General features: G+C 40.9%; 1 protein-coding gene across 1 annotated transcript; it reads right to left on the reverse strand.

Annotated features, from left to right (window-relative positions):
• Window positions 1-5,769: 5,769 nt before the first annotated feature.
• TSPAN6 (tetraspanin 6) lies at window positions 5,770-16,165 on the reverse strand. Its single transcript, XM_032331181.1, has 9 exons — window positions 16,083-16,165; window positions 12,185-12,670; window positions 11,009-11,197; window positions 10,657-10,731; window positions 9,501-9,599; window positions 8,885-9,019; window positions 8,183-8,266; window positions 6,546-6,651; window positions 5,770-5,981 (listed from the first exon to the last, which is right to left on the reverse strand). The coding sequence occupies exons 2-8, from the start codon at window positions 12,269-12,271 to the stop codon at window positions 6,583-6,585; spliced, it is 738 nt and encodes a 245-aa protein (XP_032187072.1). The 5' UTR covers window positions 12,272-12,670; window positions 16,083-16,165; the 3' UTR covers window positions 5,770-5,981; window positions 6,546-6,582.
• Between the last annotated feature and the right edge of the window lie 1,808 nt (window positions 16,166-17,973).

Genomic DNA, 17,973 nt, shown 5'->3' on the forward strand with positions numbered 1-17,973 from the left:
GTACAGCCAAGATGCCCTGGGGCACACTCTGGGGTCTGGCCACTTCAGAAATCGGCTGCTATCCTGTAGGGGAGAGATCATCTACATGCACGCACATGTGTGCACACAAACTTATTCAAAAGCACAGGTTTGGGTTTGTGTCTCCGGGATGAGTGTGATTCTGCTTCAAGCACATGCGTGTAACTGTGTGACAGAGGTGTGGGTTTTTTGGGTGGTTTTCCATGTGGTATTGAGAGATATTCACAAGGGAATACGGTATGAAAACAGCAAAGTGTTGAGGAGTATCTTTATTCACATAGGAAGTATTTGCTTGTAAACTTGAGGAAGCATTCACGCTGACAGGATGCTTAAAAGAAAACGAACAGGGTTGGAGTGCTTGGGTGACTCAAAGGGTTAAGCATCTGCCTTCAGCTCAGGTTATGATCCCAGAGGCCTGGAATCAAGCCCCACATCATCCAATCTCAGCGTGAAGTCTGCTTCTCCCAATCCTTCTGCCCCTACCCCCCACTCATGCGCTCTCTCTCTTTCTCTCTCCTAAATAAATAAAATCTTTTTTTAAAAAAGGAAATGGATAGGGTTAATGTTTACACTGTGATTAACTCTTTGTAAGCATTTCTTTAATTTAATAACGTTGTAGGGGCAGAGACTAACAGGAGTTTTTTAAAGATTATATTTATTTATTTGAAAGAGAGAGAGCAGAGTGGCTGGAAAGGGCAAGAGGGAGAGGGAGAATCAGACTCCTCGCTGAGCAGGGAGCCACACATAGGACTGGATCCCACGACCCAGAGATCAGAACCTGAGCGGAAGGCAGAGGCTTGACTGAGTCACCCAGGCGCCCGACAACAGGGTTTTTTTTTTTTTTTTAATATGTACTTGTAATTGAATGCTAACACTTTACAACAGCATATTGTGAGAAAAGGAGATACTCTTTTTCATGCAAACTTCCTTTTTTAAAAAATTTCATATTCAATAAAGACTAATTAAAAGATACTTGAGGAGGAATCTTTTTTCTTTCATACTTCTCCTCTCTGGCTGTGGGCTAGCATGACATAATCCCCAGAGCCTGTTTGCTACTGAGACACAGAAAAATCCAATGAAAGAAGCATGGGGCTTCAGAGTCCAACAGATAGAAGTTCAAATCCCAGATCTACTACCACCTATGTGATCTTGGGCAGGCTATTTAAAATAATCTTCAGCCTTTTTGTGGTGTGTTTTTTTTTTTTCTGAAAAGATGAACCTCCCCACACAGCTTCATTGACTGCAGTCCCTTACACAGTGTCTAGCAATTAGTAAGTGTTCAACAAACATTTGTTCTCTTATCTCCCCTGAGTAGAAGAAAAAAAGACTGCGCAGTCTACCTTCTTTTATATGTTAATTTTCCTGCTAAGGCAGTGCTTGACAGAGTGATAATGTACGGATGTTGTCCCTCATCTCTCCAAATCTCTTATACTATACCCCTAGGTATGTTTCCCTATGTCCACAGTGTAGCTGCTCTTCCTTTCCGGTAATGATTCTGAGGAGTTGTATCACCTAGTTAGTTGCTCTCATTTGTGAACTCATCGTCTATATCCTGGCAAGCACTAGAAAAGTTTGTTTTGAGGATGTCGCTTTCCCAGAAGAGATGGTGAGAAACTTGTGGGGAAAGCCTCGACAAGTTACTCCTCCAGTCGTCTTTTTCTTTTGTTTCTTTTTCTTCAGATTCTTTTTTTTTTAAGATTATTTATTTGTTTATTTTCAGACAGAGATCACAAGTAAGCAGAGAGGCAGGCAGAGAGAGAGGAGGAAGCAGGCTTCCAGCTGAGCAGAGAGCTCGATGTGGGGGCTCAATCTCAGGACCCTGGGATCATGATCTGAGCTGAAGGCAGAGGCTTAAACCACTGAGCCACCCAGGTGCCCCTCGTCTTTGTTTTACCATGAGGACATGGTAATGAGACCACTACAAGACCCCGAAGGACAGTCTTACCAAAAGAATTTACATTCGCCTGATAATGCATGGGGTGGTGCTGACAATAAGGAACTCGGAGAACAACGGACTTGTTTCCCTCAATTCCCACAAACTATGTTACCCCTGGTGAAGGAGCCAGTTCAGATGAGGGCCTACTGTGCATGGACTAGATATTATATGAGGAATTTTTTTTAAAGATTTATTTATTTATTTGACAGACAGAGATCACAGGTAGGCAGAGACACAGGCAGAGAGAGAGAGAGGGAGAAGCAGGCTTCCTGCTGAGCAGAGAGCCCAATGTGGGGCTCCATCCCAGGAACCTGGGATCAGACCTGAGCAGAAGGCAGAGGCTTTAACCCACTGAGCCACACAGGTGCCCCTGTTTTTGACTTTTGAAAAGTGTTCACCATGCTAATCTTTTCGGTATCAGGATACAAGCAACCTGCTATGACCAACACACAACCAGAGAGCAAGGGGTTAGGCCTAATGATCATCTACATTTAATTCCTCCAAGGTCAGGGGCACTTGGGTAGCTCAGTCAGTTAAGCATCTGCCTTCAGCTCAGGTCATGATCACAGGGTCTTGGGGTCCAGCCCCACATCAGCCTTCTTGCTCAGTGGGAAGCCTGCTTCTCCCTCTCCCTCTCAAATAAATAAATAAAATGTTAAAAACAAATAATTCCTCCAAGGTCAGCATAATCTAAGAGCAAAAAGCCTTTGGAGGAAGCCACACTTGAAAAGTAGGAGGAAATTAAAACAGTAAAGTAAACTAGAAAGAGCAGTAAAAGGGAAAGCAGGATATCACAAGGTCAAAACAAAACAAAACAAAACAAAAAACAAGAATCTTCAGTAACATTGAAAGTAACAATGAATTCAAAAAAGAGAAGCAGCAAAAAGTGATTTGACCAGGAGGAAGTTAGCAGTGGTTTCTGAGGTTAAGTGGTTTCTATTATTTAAAGGATGGTTTATATAGAATGAGATGTTTAGATCAACAGCTTATTGCTTACAGAACATTAAAGAGCCATTATAATTAGATTCACTCACTCATTCATTTATTTCATTAGCATTTGCTGTGCTCTTACAAGTGCCTAATTTTACTAAGCTCTGTGGGGTAAGGGGACCTAATAGAAAAGCCATAATTAAATCATAATGGCTTCTCTCTCACAAGGAATCTGGGTGAAGTTTTAGACCTATGACTTCAAAATGAGAGTCTCATTTCCCAGTAACTGTTTCAGCGTATGTATTCTTTTCTGATATATTAGCCTTTTTTTCCCTTTTTGAATTAAAAAAAGTTGTTTGCCACATCACAGGCCAGGTGTCAACCTCGAAGGATAGCAAGCTTAAAAAAACCCCAAATCTCAATGTATCTTAGGTATGCAGTGAGGAAAGGTAGGAATGGTATTTATACCTTGTGTTAGGTTTTCATTTTTTTTTTAACAAATACAAAAGCCTACACAGAATAGTCCAAAGGAACCAAAGTCTTAACAGTTTCACCAAAAAAATCATCCATTGCTTTGCTTCTCTTAATTTAATCAGTTTGGTTGGCCGCATCACTGGCAAAGTACCAACTTAGATTCCCACAGGAGGTTAAAAACATCAAGTCTCAAAGACGCCTATGTGAGCTCTGAGGGAACACAGAAATGGCATTTATACCTTGTATTAGGTATTTATTTCCATAAAAGTTTGATGCCTACCATATAAACTCACCCCCACAGGAATAAGCCAAAGCTGCCAAGCTTTCCACATGTTCAGAAAATATACCTGTGGAGCTCTGCTTCTCAAGGTGGAGTTCTGAGCTGCTTTGCAGTAAGTAACCTGGTGCCTGGAAGTAAGACAACCCACAGGTTGCCTTTGGCACATCGAAGGTGGTGGTGAATTTTCCAGTCAAGTGTGCACACGCACACATTAGCTATAAGGGACTTTTGTAACTGGCCAGCCAAAATAACAAACTTTAAAAATATTTATACCATATAATTGACTCTCTCTGCTTGACTTATTTCACTCAGCATAATCTCCTCCAGTCCCATCCATGTTGATACAGAAGTTGGGTACTCATTCTTTCTGATGGAGGCATAATACTCCATTGTATATATGGACCACATCTTCTTTATCCATTCAACACAGAGGACATTGGGAGAGGAGAGAAGTGAGTTGGGGGAAATCGGAGGGGAAGATGAACCATGAGAGACTGTGGACTCTGAGAAACAAACTGAGGGGTTTGGGGGGGGGTGAGGGATTGGGTGAGGCTGGTGGTAGGTATTGTGGAGGGCACGTATTGCATGGAACACTGGGTGTGGTGCATAAACAATGAATCTTGGAACACTGAAAAGAAAAAAAATAGAGGAAAATATATGTAGAAAAAAAATACACCAACCCACCTACACCATGATGTGTTTTCTTCTTCCTACATTCCACATTTTCTGGGTTTTTTCCCTTTTTAACAATGAGAAAAAATGGGGGCGCCTGGGTGCCTCAGTCAGTTAAGCGTCTGCCTTAGACTCAGGTCATGATCCCAGGGTCCTGGGATCCAAGGTCCTGGGATCTAGTCCTGCATCAGGCTTCCTGCTCAGGGGGCAGTCTGCTTCTCCCCTCTCCCCCCAAATAAAAATAAAACCAAAAAAAAAAAAATGAGGAAAAACTTTTAACTTAAAAAAAAATCCCTACTTAATGGCAACTTCATCAGGTCCGTCTAAGCCATCCTAGTGAGATGTACCTACTTAACACTGCTTAGATTATCCTTTAAATCAGCTTCACTAAGTCCAACAGCCAAAAATCTGATCTACTACATTTGGAAAGCCACTATTTTTTCAACTGTTTTATCACTTTACCTTAAAAGTCAGAACTGTCAAATGTTTTAATAGAAAATATTCCTTCTGCAATAACTCCAAGCATATATAAGACATGCACCCACCACAAATCACTATGAATCGTAACTAGTTTTTGCCCACTTTATAACTGATTAACTCCCCCTTACCTTACCATCAGATTCAAGGACTGTGGATGTGTGCCAGAGAAGAGCTAGGTTCTACTAATGGATGTGTAAAGAAACCCAAAACCAAGGAAAGACTTTCCCCATCTCAGCTCAAATTTTAATTATTCATTTCCTTATTACTCCAAAGGTACAGTAGATCTCTCCCTATTCAACTTCTTAATGTAAACTAGGCAATCAAAATAGTCCCAGCTCCAGGAGAATGCTAAGCATATGCTATTTCATAATATGGAATGTAATCCTTTCACAGGGAATAGTTTTATAAACAAAGACTTTTTAAAAAGTGAAACAGAGTGAAGACCTCAGTTTTAGATTTCCTGTCTAAAATTGCACCTCAAGTAGAAATGTGGGGCTTAGTTTTTTCAGTGGAAAACAACCATCCCAGCGGATTTTCTACAAGTTAAACATGATTATTTTAGAGGAAAACAACATTTATTGCGTGAAAAATTTATATTTAATCAAAGGCACAAACCAAAACTAAGATTATTATAGTTGACCTTAATACTGACAACTGAGTCACACCAACCTGATAAATAGGCTAATGAAGATGAGTTGCTTTCAATTCCTAAGGAAAATACAGTAATTCCAACACCATTAAGTAATAATTAGAACCTTTCAAATATAAATTTGAGAGCAAAACAGACACTAAGGAAAATATTTTAACATGATGCAAATTATACAATAATTTTAACTCGTCTGGGAAGGGGCCAGTTCGGAAGGGTCAATTTTCTATCACTCTACATCAGCAAATTCAGAGGGGTCGCTTTGTAACACTACAACAAAACAGAAGACTCACAATGCAATTTTGGAAAATAAAAGTCAAGAGGAACACAGTATTGCATCATTTCCAGTTTACTAGCTCTTCCAGTGTTTCACAGTGATACAGGGGTTTCAATGATCTAACATCAACGGGACAAAAGGTGGACTTAAACTGCACACATCTTGATTGAATCAGACTACTGATATAAGTTTTTGGTCTACAGTAAGAAGTAGTAGGTAGTCTTCCATCCAGGCAATTTCATAGGTCACAGGGGGGAATGTAAATGTCCTAAAAGTAAAGAAAAAAATGTTAATTGACTTGCAACCCAAATTCCAACAGCTGTATGCGCTCACACATGTGAGCATCTATTCATGTGTTCCCCGTCAGCGGCTTAATTAAAATGTGAAGGGCACCCTCAGGGATTAATTCAGCCAGCAACAGTTCTCGTGGTTTACCGTTCCAATACTGAAGTTATTGAAACACGTTTTCCCCAAACCTGGTTCCAGTTTAGGCTAGATGTATTTGAGGAGTATGGTAAATGAAGACTCGGGAAAATGCCAATATCAGAAGCAGAGTGTCTTTGCCAGGGAACCTCACTAGTAAGTTAAGAGGTCACTCTTGGGGTTCTCCACTTCCCTTCAGTGTAGGTCCAAATTTGTTAGAAAGGGGACACCTCAGGATCTTTAGACTGACATGTCAGTAAACCCTCAAAGGCTCGTCTGCCCCTTGTGGCCACGCCTTGCATGTAAAGGCCTAACACAATACCAGCCAGATTTGAATGCACCACTCGATAAGAGTGGGCATGGGCTGAAGTAAACACCAATAGCGAGCTGAGGACTAAAAGGAACATACCTTAAATTTCAAGAGGAATAGGCCCGTGGTTTGTTGTTTACACTATCTCATACTGGTTATTTGTAATGGCACGAGAGAGGCAGTAGGCTAGAAAGATTCCTATCAGCTAGAAATAAAATACAGACAAAAATTAAACACACATACACAAACACAAACAAAAGAACTTAAAGACCTCAGGATACATGTTTATTTTCCTTTCACTTCGAATTCACTAATTATTTCCTTCCTTAAGTTTCTCTCGGCAGTTATGTTTGATAATTTGCAGTTCCTGGATCACATTCAAAGAATATATGGGAAGTTTTACAACTACTATGACCTGGAGTTTCACAACTGTCACTGACAAAAATCACTCAAGAAAAATCCTAACTGTCGTAAGTCTGGGGGATACTTATCAGATAACCTGTCAGCTATCAGAACAAAAATGGCATGGCTTAGACATGGCATGGCCTGAAAAACGGCATGGCATCTCATCACATCAAATCTCCATCGACGAAGGCAGAGATTTTCTTGAAAGTTCTAAGACAGTGCTGCAACTATGGATTTGTTCTGTAATTTACGGCCTATCTGGTAAGCTAGCCACTAGACACATGTGGTTTTTGAGTACTTCAAATGGGGCTCGAGTAACTGAGGAACTGAATTTTTAATTTTATTTAATAATTAAAACCTTTCGAAGGTGCTAGTGGCTATATTATTGGGCATTGCAGACTCAGATGTAGCTATGCCTACTGCTTGAGAGATATGTTAAGATTAGTCTTCCAAAACCAATTACATAGGTCAAAATGAAGTATATCCATTCTTTTAGTTTTGTCTCCACGATGTTGAATATAGGACAAATCCCCATTCCCTAAGAAAAATTACTTAGAGCCACAATACAAACTTTTCACGGGATGGTGAGAAGCAGCACAACTCAGGAAATAGAATTTGACTCGCAGCAGCGTAGCACGTCCCCAATATGACAGGCACTTATTGAATGTGGGGTTGCCTGATCTAAGTTCTTATAGGTCAGAACTTACAAGGAATTTACCAGGCAGCTGCAGCCCAGGAAAAGAAAAAATCTGAACCATGTTTTAGAATCTTAACTGCACAGCAAAACAAGGTTCCCATCTAGCTCATGTTTTAATTAATGTACTAGGATGCTGGAGAAATGCCATACCCGAGGGCACCAAGTATATACTACTAGGAGTTAATTCGAAGCCTTGCTTTTTGTAGTTTCAAGGCATGCAAGGCCGTGGTTTTTAAAAAAAGAAAAAAGCAGATGAACAGGGAATAAAAATCTGGAGAAGTCTCTTTGTGAAAATAGTGTGGGAAAACATAAGATCCAAGACATCAAAAAATTGGAATGAAAATAGGAAGACACCCCCTCCCAAATAAAACAAAGCTAAACAGACCCAGACACAAAGGACTGACTACGTATGTTTCACATCAAAAAATTGGAATGAAAATAGGAAGACACCCCCTCCCAAATAAAACAAAGCTAAACAGACCCAGACACAAAGGACTGACTACGTATGTTTCACATACAAAATAAAAGCAGCAGGGAGTCTGTGAAAATGTTACTTCTACCTGAAGCCTTCAGAGTGGAAATCCGGCTAACACCGAACATGAGTGATGAGACATTCCTAACAATAAGGACTTACCTGGAAGCAAGCAACTCCAAAAGAAATTCCAGCAACCACTCCCATTTCTGACTCTACAATGGTCATCACCTTTATAAAACAACCCTAATGGGAAAGGAAAAAAAGAATATTAAGTACAGCACAAGCAATAACGAACGCTTGGATCATCCATCTCTGCCAAAAGATGAGCTGTAGCTATCTCAGCCTTTGTCATTTCATTAAAATTTACTCTTATAACATATGCTCTCTCCTTTCAAGCACAATGCTCTGACAGGAGTCTGAAGAACAAAAGTTCCACTTTTTGGGTTATGCATTTAAAAGTGTTATTTGTGGGGCGCCTGGGTGGCTCAGTGGGTAAAAGCCTCTGCCTTCGGCTCAGGTCATGATCCCAGGGTCCTGGAATCGAGTCCCGCATCCTGCATCCGAGTCTGCTCAGCGGGGAGCCTGCTTCCTCCTCTCTCTCTGCCTGCCTCTCTGCCTACTTGGATCTTTGTCTGTCAAATCAATAAAATCTTAAAAAAAAAAAAAAAAAACAAGTGTTCTTTGCTAGCTGTGTGAACTCAAGTCACAAATTGTCCGAGCTTCAGTTTCCTCATTTGTTCAATGAGAATAATACCTGCCCCACCTATTTCAGATCATATCTATTGTGAGGAAAAATTAAAAACTGAGTTAACTCTGTATTCAGTTAATATTTTCAAATAAAAAAAATTAAAGGCTCCTTACTTCATTGTTTACTTTATCTGCATCTCTCTGTGGAGAACAATTTTCAAGTTTGCAGCAACTCTTGGGAAATCCTTTTTCTGAGTAATAATTAGTATCCTTCCAATCTCTAAAGTCGGTGACACCACAACAATGCAACTGAAAAAAAATCCAACAAAACCATTCATAGTTCACATGACAGTATTGTAGTCAAACACTTAACCTATCATCTTAGATGGCAATTTGTGCTCATAACATTATACTTAATGATGTCTATCCTAATATTTTAATGTGTGTGTTCTCAACTGGCATTATAATTCAAGAGATAAGCTCCTTTTTCTAAATACCAAGTGTAACCCTTTTAGACTGGCCACCTTTTCCTGCTATAGTGGTCCTAACAGTACTTGGTCTGTGATGTGAGAAGAGAAGAGGTACATGTGAGGAGAATGATAAGGAGAAAATGGAGATGTCACTTAGTACCATCCCACACATCTTTTCCAGGGACTTATTTTCTCCTGATTTAATTGTAGTGAGAATGTCATACAAGTGGACAACATCTAGTAGTCAGGGGCCTATCCTCTTCTCTAAAGGGATAAGGAGGTGTTTCCCTTTTGAGAAGCCACCACCTATGACCACTTACCTTATTTTGAATCTTGTCTACTGCATCGCTTCTATAATCTCCCGTAGAGTTATACTGCTTTAAAATTTTCTCATAATTATTCTTAAAACTGTTCTTAATCTACAGCAAAGAAATGCAATGTCAGTAAATAAAGATTCTAGAAAATCCTTTTGGTTTCTATGCCAAATAAAAAAATCCCCCACATCTGACCAAGGGTCATATTTGACAGCAGCAACATGCATGGTAATGAATGTCTATGGTCCAATCCTGTCCTCTATGAGCTATAATCTAGTTGAGGGGATCATTAAGCAAAATTTTACAATAAAAGTTAACTGCTCATGTTCAAAGTGCTATGGGAGCTTTTATTCAAAAGTGGCAGCTCTCTACTGCTGTATCCCTCCCCCAATTTTTCTCTATTTTAAATTAAGTAAAAATCTGATGCCTACAGGATTTTTAAGCTACAAAACCTTACTTTGGGAGACTGCACTGCCACTTTGTAAAACACTCTCTTTGGGGAGCCTTCAATACTCCCTGAGTGATTTCCCAACCCCAGTTTTAACAGTGGAAGCCCAATTTCTACTTCAATATTAAAGTTTCGATCTGCATTAAGTATATCCAATTTTTTTTAAAGCATGGCATAAGGGAGATTACAGTTGTGTTTTGCACTTTAAATATTTTCCTATCAGGGGTGCCTGGGTGGCTCAGTGGGTTAAGCCGCTGCCTTCGGCTCAGGTCATGATCTCGGGGTCCTGGGATCGAGTCCACCATGAGGTTCTCTGCTCAGCGGGGAGCCTGCTTCCCTCTCTCTCTCCCTGCCTGTCTCTCTGCCTACTTGTGATCTCTACCTGTTAAATAAATAAATAAAATCTTTAAAAAAATATTTTCCTATCAGTAAGGTTATAAATTGTACTATCTCTACTTTAATAGGTACTTGTATGCAGAAAAAGAACTGGAAATCCATGTAATTATGGGTACCTGTAATTTTCGTCTAGTAACTGTCAGTCTAAAATTTTCTAAATTTTTTTAATATTACAAGTGAGCTAGAATTTTTACAAGAAAGCCATTTTTGTCAGCTACAGTTTGAAAAGTAAGCTTTAAAAGTGTTCTGAACTATTAACTGTTTTTATCTCTGGGAGGATAAATTTTAACATATTAAGGTTCTCAAATTCAGGCTTACCTCATGTCTGAAAACAAATCCTACGATGGCAGCGACCAGTTCAACCAAAAAAATGAGAGTCAGAAACATTGCATACTGTGGGATAAAAAGAAAGTCCAAGTCAGCATAAATAAGACACATCACAGCTGCAAGGGTAGTCAAAGAAAAAAAATAGTCTACCCAATCAGTTCAGCATGTTTTTATTAAAAAGGACAGGGAAAACACAACAAAAGTAGGAACTGGCAGCAGAGATGTTACTTAGGAAGAAAGAGAATAAACTGAAAGGGCCATGGCCAGTTTCAAGAAACAAAGTCAACAACATATAAGACTTTTCTAAAATCAAGAATTAATTCTAAGGAAAAGAAGGACTCACCAATTTTAACATCCATGCAGAAGCTCGGCAGGTGGCAAAACAGCCGAAGGTGCCCAATAGAATAATGACAGAACCAGTACCAATGAGCACAAAGGGCACATTGGTGGCCTTCTCATTCAAAAGGGAAAAATAATTCTCCAGGCTCACCTTGCCCCAAATACCCACGGCAAGAAGGATGACACCAGTGATCTACGTAGGAAATCAGAAAAAATAAAGTTATACACTGTATACCGCAGCACCTTCAAACCACAAACCACCAGGTATTTAAGAAACAACAGATATGAGAAATGATTTAGCAGTCTGTGGCCACAGAGCCGTGGCTGGGATGTGGAAGACAAGGGCTAGGAAGGAGATCAGCAAATAAAGATAGGCCTTGATAAATCCACGCTAGATCACCAGGTAGCCCAGGTAGCCAGGGCAAAACCAGGAGACAGCTAGAGAAGGCATCTTAAAATTCTTAAACCTCATCTGTTTCTTTTTGTTGTTTTGTTTTGTTTTGTTTTTGGTACAAACCGGAGTCCATAGCCTACCTGTCCTAGGGAGAACAATTTATTCAACTGTTTTACTCTCGCCATAGGAAGAAAACCTTCCTGGAGGAGGGAAAAAAGTTTCTCTATGAATTCCAGAAGCTTCTCCCTTCTTCCCACCCCAGTTCAGAGAGGAGCAAAGCGTACAAAGGTACCGTACACAAAAGCAAGCCCAAGCATAGGTTGGCGGGAGTACAGCCATTACCATACTTACCTGCGAAATACTCCCCTCTTATGAAGCAGTGAAAAGAAAGAGACTATTATGCGGGTGAGCCCACAGAGGGGCGGGGCAAGCCTCGCCTCTCTCAACGGTCCAGGGTCACCCTCTGCGAGCTCTGGGGTGTCCACTCCCTTCCTGGTCCCCCCGCATCGAATTCGAACCCTGGGCACGTCCGCGTCCCAGCACAGCCTCTTGGCTGCCATTCTCCGGGACCCTGACCCCGGCGCGGTCAAGATGCCCCAGCTGGAGCCCCAGCAACTCTTCGCCGGCGCCGGGTTCCCGGCAGGTACAGCCTCCCGAACCCCACCCGCGTCTCCCTCCCCTCCCCGGCCTCCCTCCTCATCCCCCAGACCTTCGCGCCCTCTGCTCAGGGTCACAACCCTCACCCAAGCCCAGGACCCCCTCCCGTCCCCGGGCTCCATCTCTCACCCAGAAGATGAAAGTGTAGATCAAGAGAACGCTCTTGAAGCAAGTGATGACTGGTTTGGTCTGCAGTCTCCGAGACGGGGACGCCATGACTAGCCCAAGACCCTGCCCCGCCGCACCGGGCACTCGGAGCGGAGCGAGAGAGACGCAGAGTCCCCGAGTCTCCCCGGAAACTGCCGGAAACTTACGAGCGTCTACAACTGAGAAAAGCCGGAAACACTGTACAGTTTTCTAGAGGGTAAAGTCTTGGGAGGCTACCCGGAAAGTGACGACAATTTCCGAGCGCCCCCTGCTGCAGGTTACCGAAAACTGTATACAAAGTTTCTAGTGCCGGGAATTTCTTAGATCTTCAAGTGGAGCTTGCTTCATTTTTTCTCTGAATCTTTCCCGCCCCCCACCTCTCCCCCGCCCTTATAACTTGATCATATTGTTCTATCACCAGCAGCGCCAGCAGCGCTTTGAGATTCGGCCTCGCCGGCCCCTGGTGCCCTGAAAGAAAGGAATGAAGAGAGGTTAAAAGTGACCCAGGAGTATTTTATTACATGGTCAAATACCAAGAAGCATATTTCCAAAGAGAAACCGATTGCAAAGCGACACGTACCGTCATAGGTTTTTAGACACAAACCGAGCAAAAGTAAAATCTACCTGAGTGGGGGAATTAGGCGATTTCTTTTTCCAGGAGGCTGAAACCTAAAGCCACACAGCTAAGAGCAAAGCCAAAACTAGAGATCACTGTGCTTTTCAATCCCCTCCCCTGTTGAACACAAGCTACATATGGTATTGGGTTGTGAAGTGTCTGTCCATTCCCCTAAAATTCTCCCAATTGCTTAGATCTTTCTAGCCTTAAAAGGCATTTGAAGTTCCATACATCTGTGAAATGGGATGTCTCTATTTCATAAAGGATGCATCTGCATGTGCTTTGCTCAGCCCACAAGAATAAGCGCAGATACTTGAGTTAGTAGTTACAAAAACGAGTTAATTCTATGCCTATTGTTACAGGGGAGAAAAGAAATGAGCCTAGACATTATAGATACTCACTATTTCCTGCTTTCTGGCACCTTTTAGGCTTCAAGAGTGACCAAATGAACCATTCAAATTGCCCTCAATTTAAATAGGTCATTTACTTTTCATGGAAACCTCAGAATAGGGAGGTCTTTTTTATCTAGTCAGGTTCAAAACACATTTACAAAATGAATTAAATACAAATGAATTAATGAAGTTCTATAGGCATCCTGGTCTACCATTTTACTCAAGGACATTAGTTTAATCCCTAGCATTCATCTTTCTAGAAATTCAGGACAGGTGTAATCAAGAAGAAAATATCACCACTGGGTGTCAAGACTTAATTTTCTGTTTAGTGGAAAATATGCACTTTGTGAAACTTTCTCTGAACTTTCTTGCTCCCTCCATAAAAATATATCCTTATGAGAAAAAGCATTACTTCTAGGAAATCTGAACTGATACCTAACACCAACAGTACTATAGATTTGTATGTTCCTTTACCCACATGGTGAGACAGAGCATTGTAATGTCAACCAAAAACAAGTCAACTCTTAAGAAAGTTTATCACTGGACAGTCCTAGTGAATTATGGGTGGCATTTGAAGCATGGAAGTGTGGGGTTTTTTTCCTATTAAATCATATATGTAGATAGCTCCACGTTTCTGTATTATGTATCATGAACCGGTTGGTCAATATGACAACACAGAGTATGTTTTAAGGTCTGGCTTCTCAACTAGAGTGTAAGCTCTTTGAGGGCAGAGACTGTGTATCCACTGAGTGTGAGCTGTTTCTTGGAACAATGGCAGTAGAAGACAGTATCAGTTACCTAGGCAACCCATCGCATCATAATGGACACAAGCCTAACATCACAGTGGGTGTTTCCTGTACTGCTATTGTATTGTCTAGGAGAAGTGACACCCAAACTGTTTTTGCCTGAAACCTTGCTTTAAGCATAGACCACAGTACCAGACAAGAAATTTCCATTAACTTGGTTACACACAGCTTCCCTGTACCTCAAATATTGACCTGGGACCAGCTCCTCTACCATCATGCCAGATGTCTGAGGTCCAAGAGAGCAACTACTGGAGAATGAATATTGCACCAACAGCATTTACACTAAAATTTTATCCCGAAACTTTAAAAGCCTAACATATAAACACAGGGAGAGAATGGGCAAATGATACAACTATACACCTATAAACACCGAAGGAAGGTTATCAGGGAATATAGCAGATGTCAATTTTGAAAGTAACACGCATGCTGTCACTACAGGAAATGAAGTTGAGGGAGGCTCCAAGTAAATGCAAAGCTTTCTTCCTAGGCTAAATAACACTATCTGAGGGGTTCTCGTATTAAAATAAGTATCAAGGGAAGTCTTGCTAACTCTGTCATCGTAAATGGAAGCTTCCTCTGAAGCTTAGGTTTGTACCATGTTCTGGAAGGGAATTTCATTGTGAGCCTGAGAGTGAAGAAATATTTTTTCAGCTGAAGAGAAAACAAAATAGTCAAAGCAAAAGCCACATTTTACTTCCAAGAATGTGTTGATTTTCCGCCTCTCCCTTCCTCTGCCACTACAACACTGCTCTGTTTGCGTAACACTCAGTGCCAAATTAAACCAAAGGCTGACATGAAATTAAATATTCCTAGGGCCACAGCACCTTGTACCACCACCTCCCACCCTGCCATTCCACTAGACCCAGAAGTTCAGTTTACTTCAAATTTAGGTCTGGGTCTGGGCCCAAACTCAGAACAAAGGGGCATCTAATCCCATCTAAGGCAATGTAAATAGTAATTCCTAAGTAATAAATCATAAGATGCATTTACTTTTTAAAGTATTAATACTATAATATGTAATTGTGTTATTGATATTACATTGTATTATATATTATATAGTAACTGTAATACTGACCATTGACTACGTAGCAACCATGGTTGCTAAGCGCTTGACAGGTGGTAACTCATGTCTACATCACAAAAGCCCCTATTGTGAGGTCAAGAATGCCACTGCCCTTATGTTACAGATGAGGAAACAAGTTCAGAGGCTAATGTGCTGAGGATGAGGCTTTGCCAACTTCTGTTTCTCTCACCAGAAACAGGGCCCACTCTGTGATGAGACATGGCTGCTGCTGTATAAACAGCTGTCTTGGCTGGGAACAACCCAAGCAAAGACTGCTGTGTTCAGACATTTCACCACTAACAAGGGCTTTTAAAAAAGCCCCTGAAGCACAAGAGCCTTGATCTCCCCAATTCAGCCTTGTACTTGGGGTTTTTGTTGAGTTTTACTTTTGCCTTCATTCCAGTAGCCCAATCACCTAAGAAGGAACCCTGCCCATCCCAGAGTGGCAAGACAGAAGCCAATACTTTTTCTGGTTCACTCTATTTTCCTCCCTCTTTCTGACCACAAAAACACATGTTTGATGCTGAAAAGAGGAAAAAGGAATATAGTTTCCTTAAGTATTGCTGCTGTTTGTTTTACATTCAATATTTAGTAGGGATTTGTATCCCTTATAAATTTCCTGTGACCTTCAAGATTAAGTTTAAATGTTCCTTGGCATTTAAACAATGCATCCCCCAGCAAATATATCAGCTTATTTCCTACTGCTTTCCCAGCGTGACTTTTCTGTTCTGCAATAAACCAGTATGATTATATACCAATAAACAGTATCTGTTCCCTGCTCCCTTCCCCGTCTCCAACCCCACTCTGAATTCCTACTCCCTACTTAAGGTGCATCCCAACCCCAACTCAATGAGAGCGTTCCTCTGCCCCCTTTATCCGTACCCCCGACCCCCGCCCACACACTTCTAGTTCTAGTTCTAGTATCAGACCTCATAGTCTGACCACTCACACTAACTCAGACCCTTAGTTAACTACAAGAGTACCTGTTTTCTTCTCCACTTACCTGTCTTACTCCTGCTATCTACATGTTCAGAAACTACTGAAGAGCCAGTGTGGCAGGGTCCTGCACCCCCTTTTATACTCTCCCCAATGCCCTAGGACACAATGCTCAATTGATGAGCTCATTTGGTGCTCAGCCAATCCCTGCTGAGCCCCTTGGTCAGAGCTGGTCTGTGAGACTAACCATTTAGTAGTGACTTGAGGTTTGATTAAATGAATTAAACTGAATGTTTAAACCACCCCAGTATCACACTGTCATAAACAAAATAATTAAGTTGAGCTGCTTGGTAATGTCTTGGAACATTACTGTTCCCAGTGTTAGGAGTCAGTGAAAAAACATCAACTATTTCACTCAGAATACATCTTATCTCTTATTCACATAATGTCCTTCCCATTTTCGTTTTCTAGTACCTTTTCTAGAATAACTTCAATTACCTCTAGCTAAGTGCCCATCATAAAATTTAAAAGTATGTCCTGCTTACTTTCTTAAAATCTCATATTTTCACATTACAGCCATCAGATAAATATCATTTAAGCAGATAATTTGAACATCACCATTTAAATAGATAATTCATATGTACAATTTTCTTTATTTTTGTTGTCTCTTATATATTCTCATTGTTCCTTTTCTGAAATTCTCTTCTGTGTCTAGTTCTCATTCACTTTTTTCCCATCTACTCCTTTCAGATTCTCCGTGAATCCTCTCCTCCCTTTCCAGCCCTGATCTTTCCTTCTTCAAAAAAGTTCATAATACACAATTTGGAACACATAGAAATGAGAAACTCTTAATGAGGAACTCTTAAATGATATTAAAATTCACAATTTCATATCAATTTGCCTTAGTTGGTATTCTAAAAAGTTGTTTCTCATTTAGTTTTGTTAAGCTTTGCTGAGATCTTATCTGGGCAAGTCAGTTTCCATATCTAATATTTCTTAAAACAGTACCACATTGACTGCTAAGGAACTTCATACTAAATGTCTTCACGTTGAAAATGGTACTGAACTTTAAGAACTTTACATTTGTATGTATAGCTGTTGTTGGTCTCTTTGTGTGTCTTTGTCTTAACTTTCCAACTAAATCATACAGAGAGGTGGTTTATTGCTCTTTATAACCCCACAGTGTCTGATAGAGTGTTATTTACAGATAGTAGGGGCTGAAGAAATGCTGTTTTTTTTTTAATTAGTTCTCCTTGTTTTGCATAAGCTCTTCCTATTGCCCATCTCAGTGCTTCACAGTGATGTTGTCCCTCCTATTTATCCCCTTACTTTAATCTCCCTATGATTTCCATATTCTCCCCTTTCCCTTTCTTCTTTAATTTCTCTCTGCCACCCCTCTGTCCTGCTCCTTCCAGCTCTGAGTGGGACACGAGGCCTTATGCTGCATCTCTGGCCTAGCATGTGCTAGGGCCCTGTGTTGAAGGGGCCTGTGTTGAATGAAGAAGACTAAAGGAGGATTGTTGCCCCCTAGGCTTTCAGAGTCTAGGAGGAGACAGACATGAGTCTGAGATGAACAAACTAGTAAAGTAGGGGACAGAGATTGTCATGGGTGAACAATGACACTAAGTGCAATAAAACTATACTTGAGACATGTACAAAGTGTTGTGATAGCAAAGGCAGGCAAAGCAGATCTGCCTGGAGTGGGCTGAGGGGGAATTTCTCAGCAGCAAAGATGGATACAGTTTCAACAGTTCAGGAAAGGAATACAGGGTAGAGTAAATATATCTATGTAAAGCCACCCAAGTATGAAAGGAAGAGCGAGAAGTTCAGTATGTCCAGAACGAGTCATGAGGTGAATGTTTAAAACTAGGCTGAGGACATAGATGGGGCTTGCTTGTGAATGAGTATAGTATGACCTGCTGAGAGCTTGGACTGTACTTTTTGCCAAGAGGGGGGCC

This window comes from Mustela erminea, chromosome X, assembly GCF_009829155.1.
Source record: "Mustela erminea isolate mMusErm1 chromosome X, mMusErm1.Pri, whole genome shotgun sequence".
Taxonomy (NCBI): domain Eukaryota; kingdom Metazoa; phylum Chordata; class Mammalia; order Carnivora; family Mustelidae; genus Mustela; species Mustela erminea.

What these genes read in the sequence shown, in the direction of transcription:
- TSPAN6 (XM_032331181.1), bottom strand. Translation starts at nt 12,271, where the DNA reads ATGGCGTCCCCGTCTCGGAGACTGCAGACCAAACCAGTCATCACTTGC. An exon ending in CTGCATGGATGTTAAAATTG is followed by an intron (nt 10,732 to 11,008) that starts GTGAGTCCTTCT and finishes TTTATCCCACAG; the next exon opens with TATGCAATGTTTCTGACTCT. An exon ending in CAGATAAAGTAAACAATGAA is followed by an intron (nt 8,267 to 8,884) that starts GTAAGGAGCCTT and finishes CTTTCCCATTAG; the next exon opens with GGTTGTTTTATAAAGGTGAT.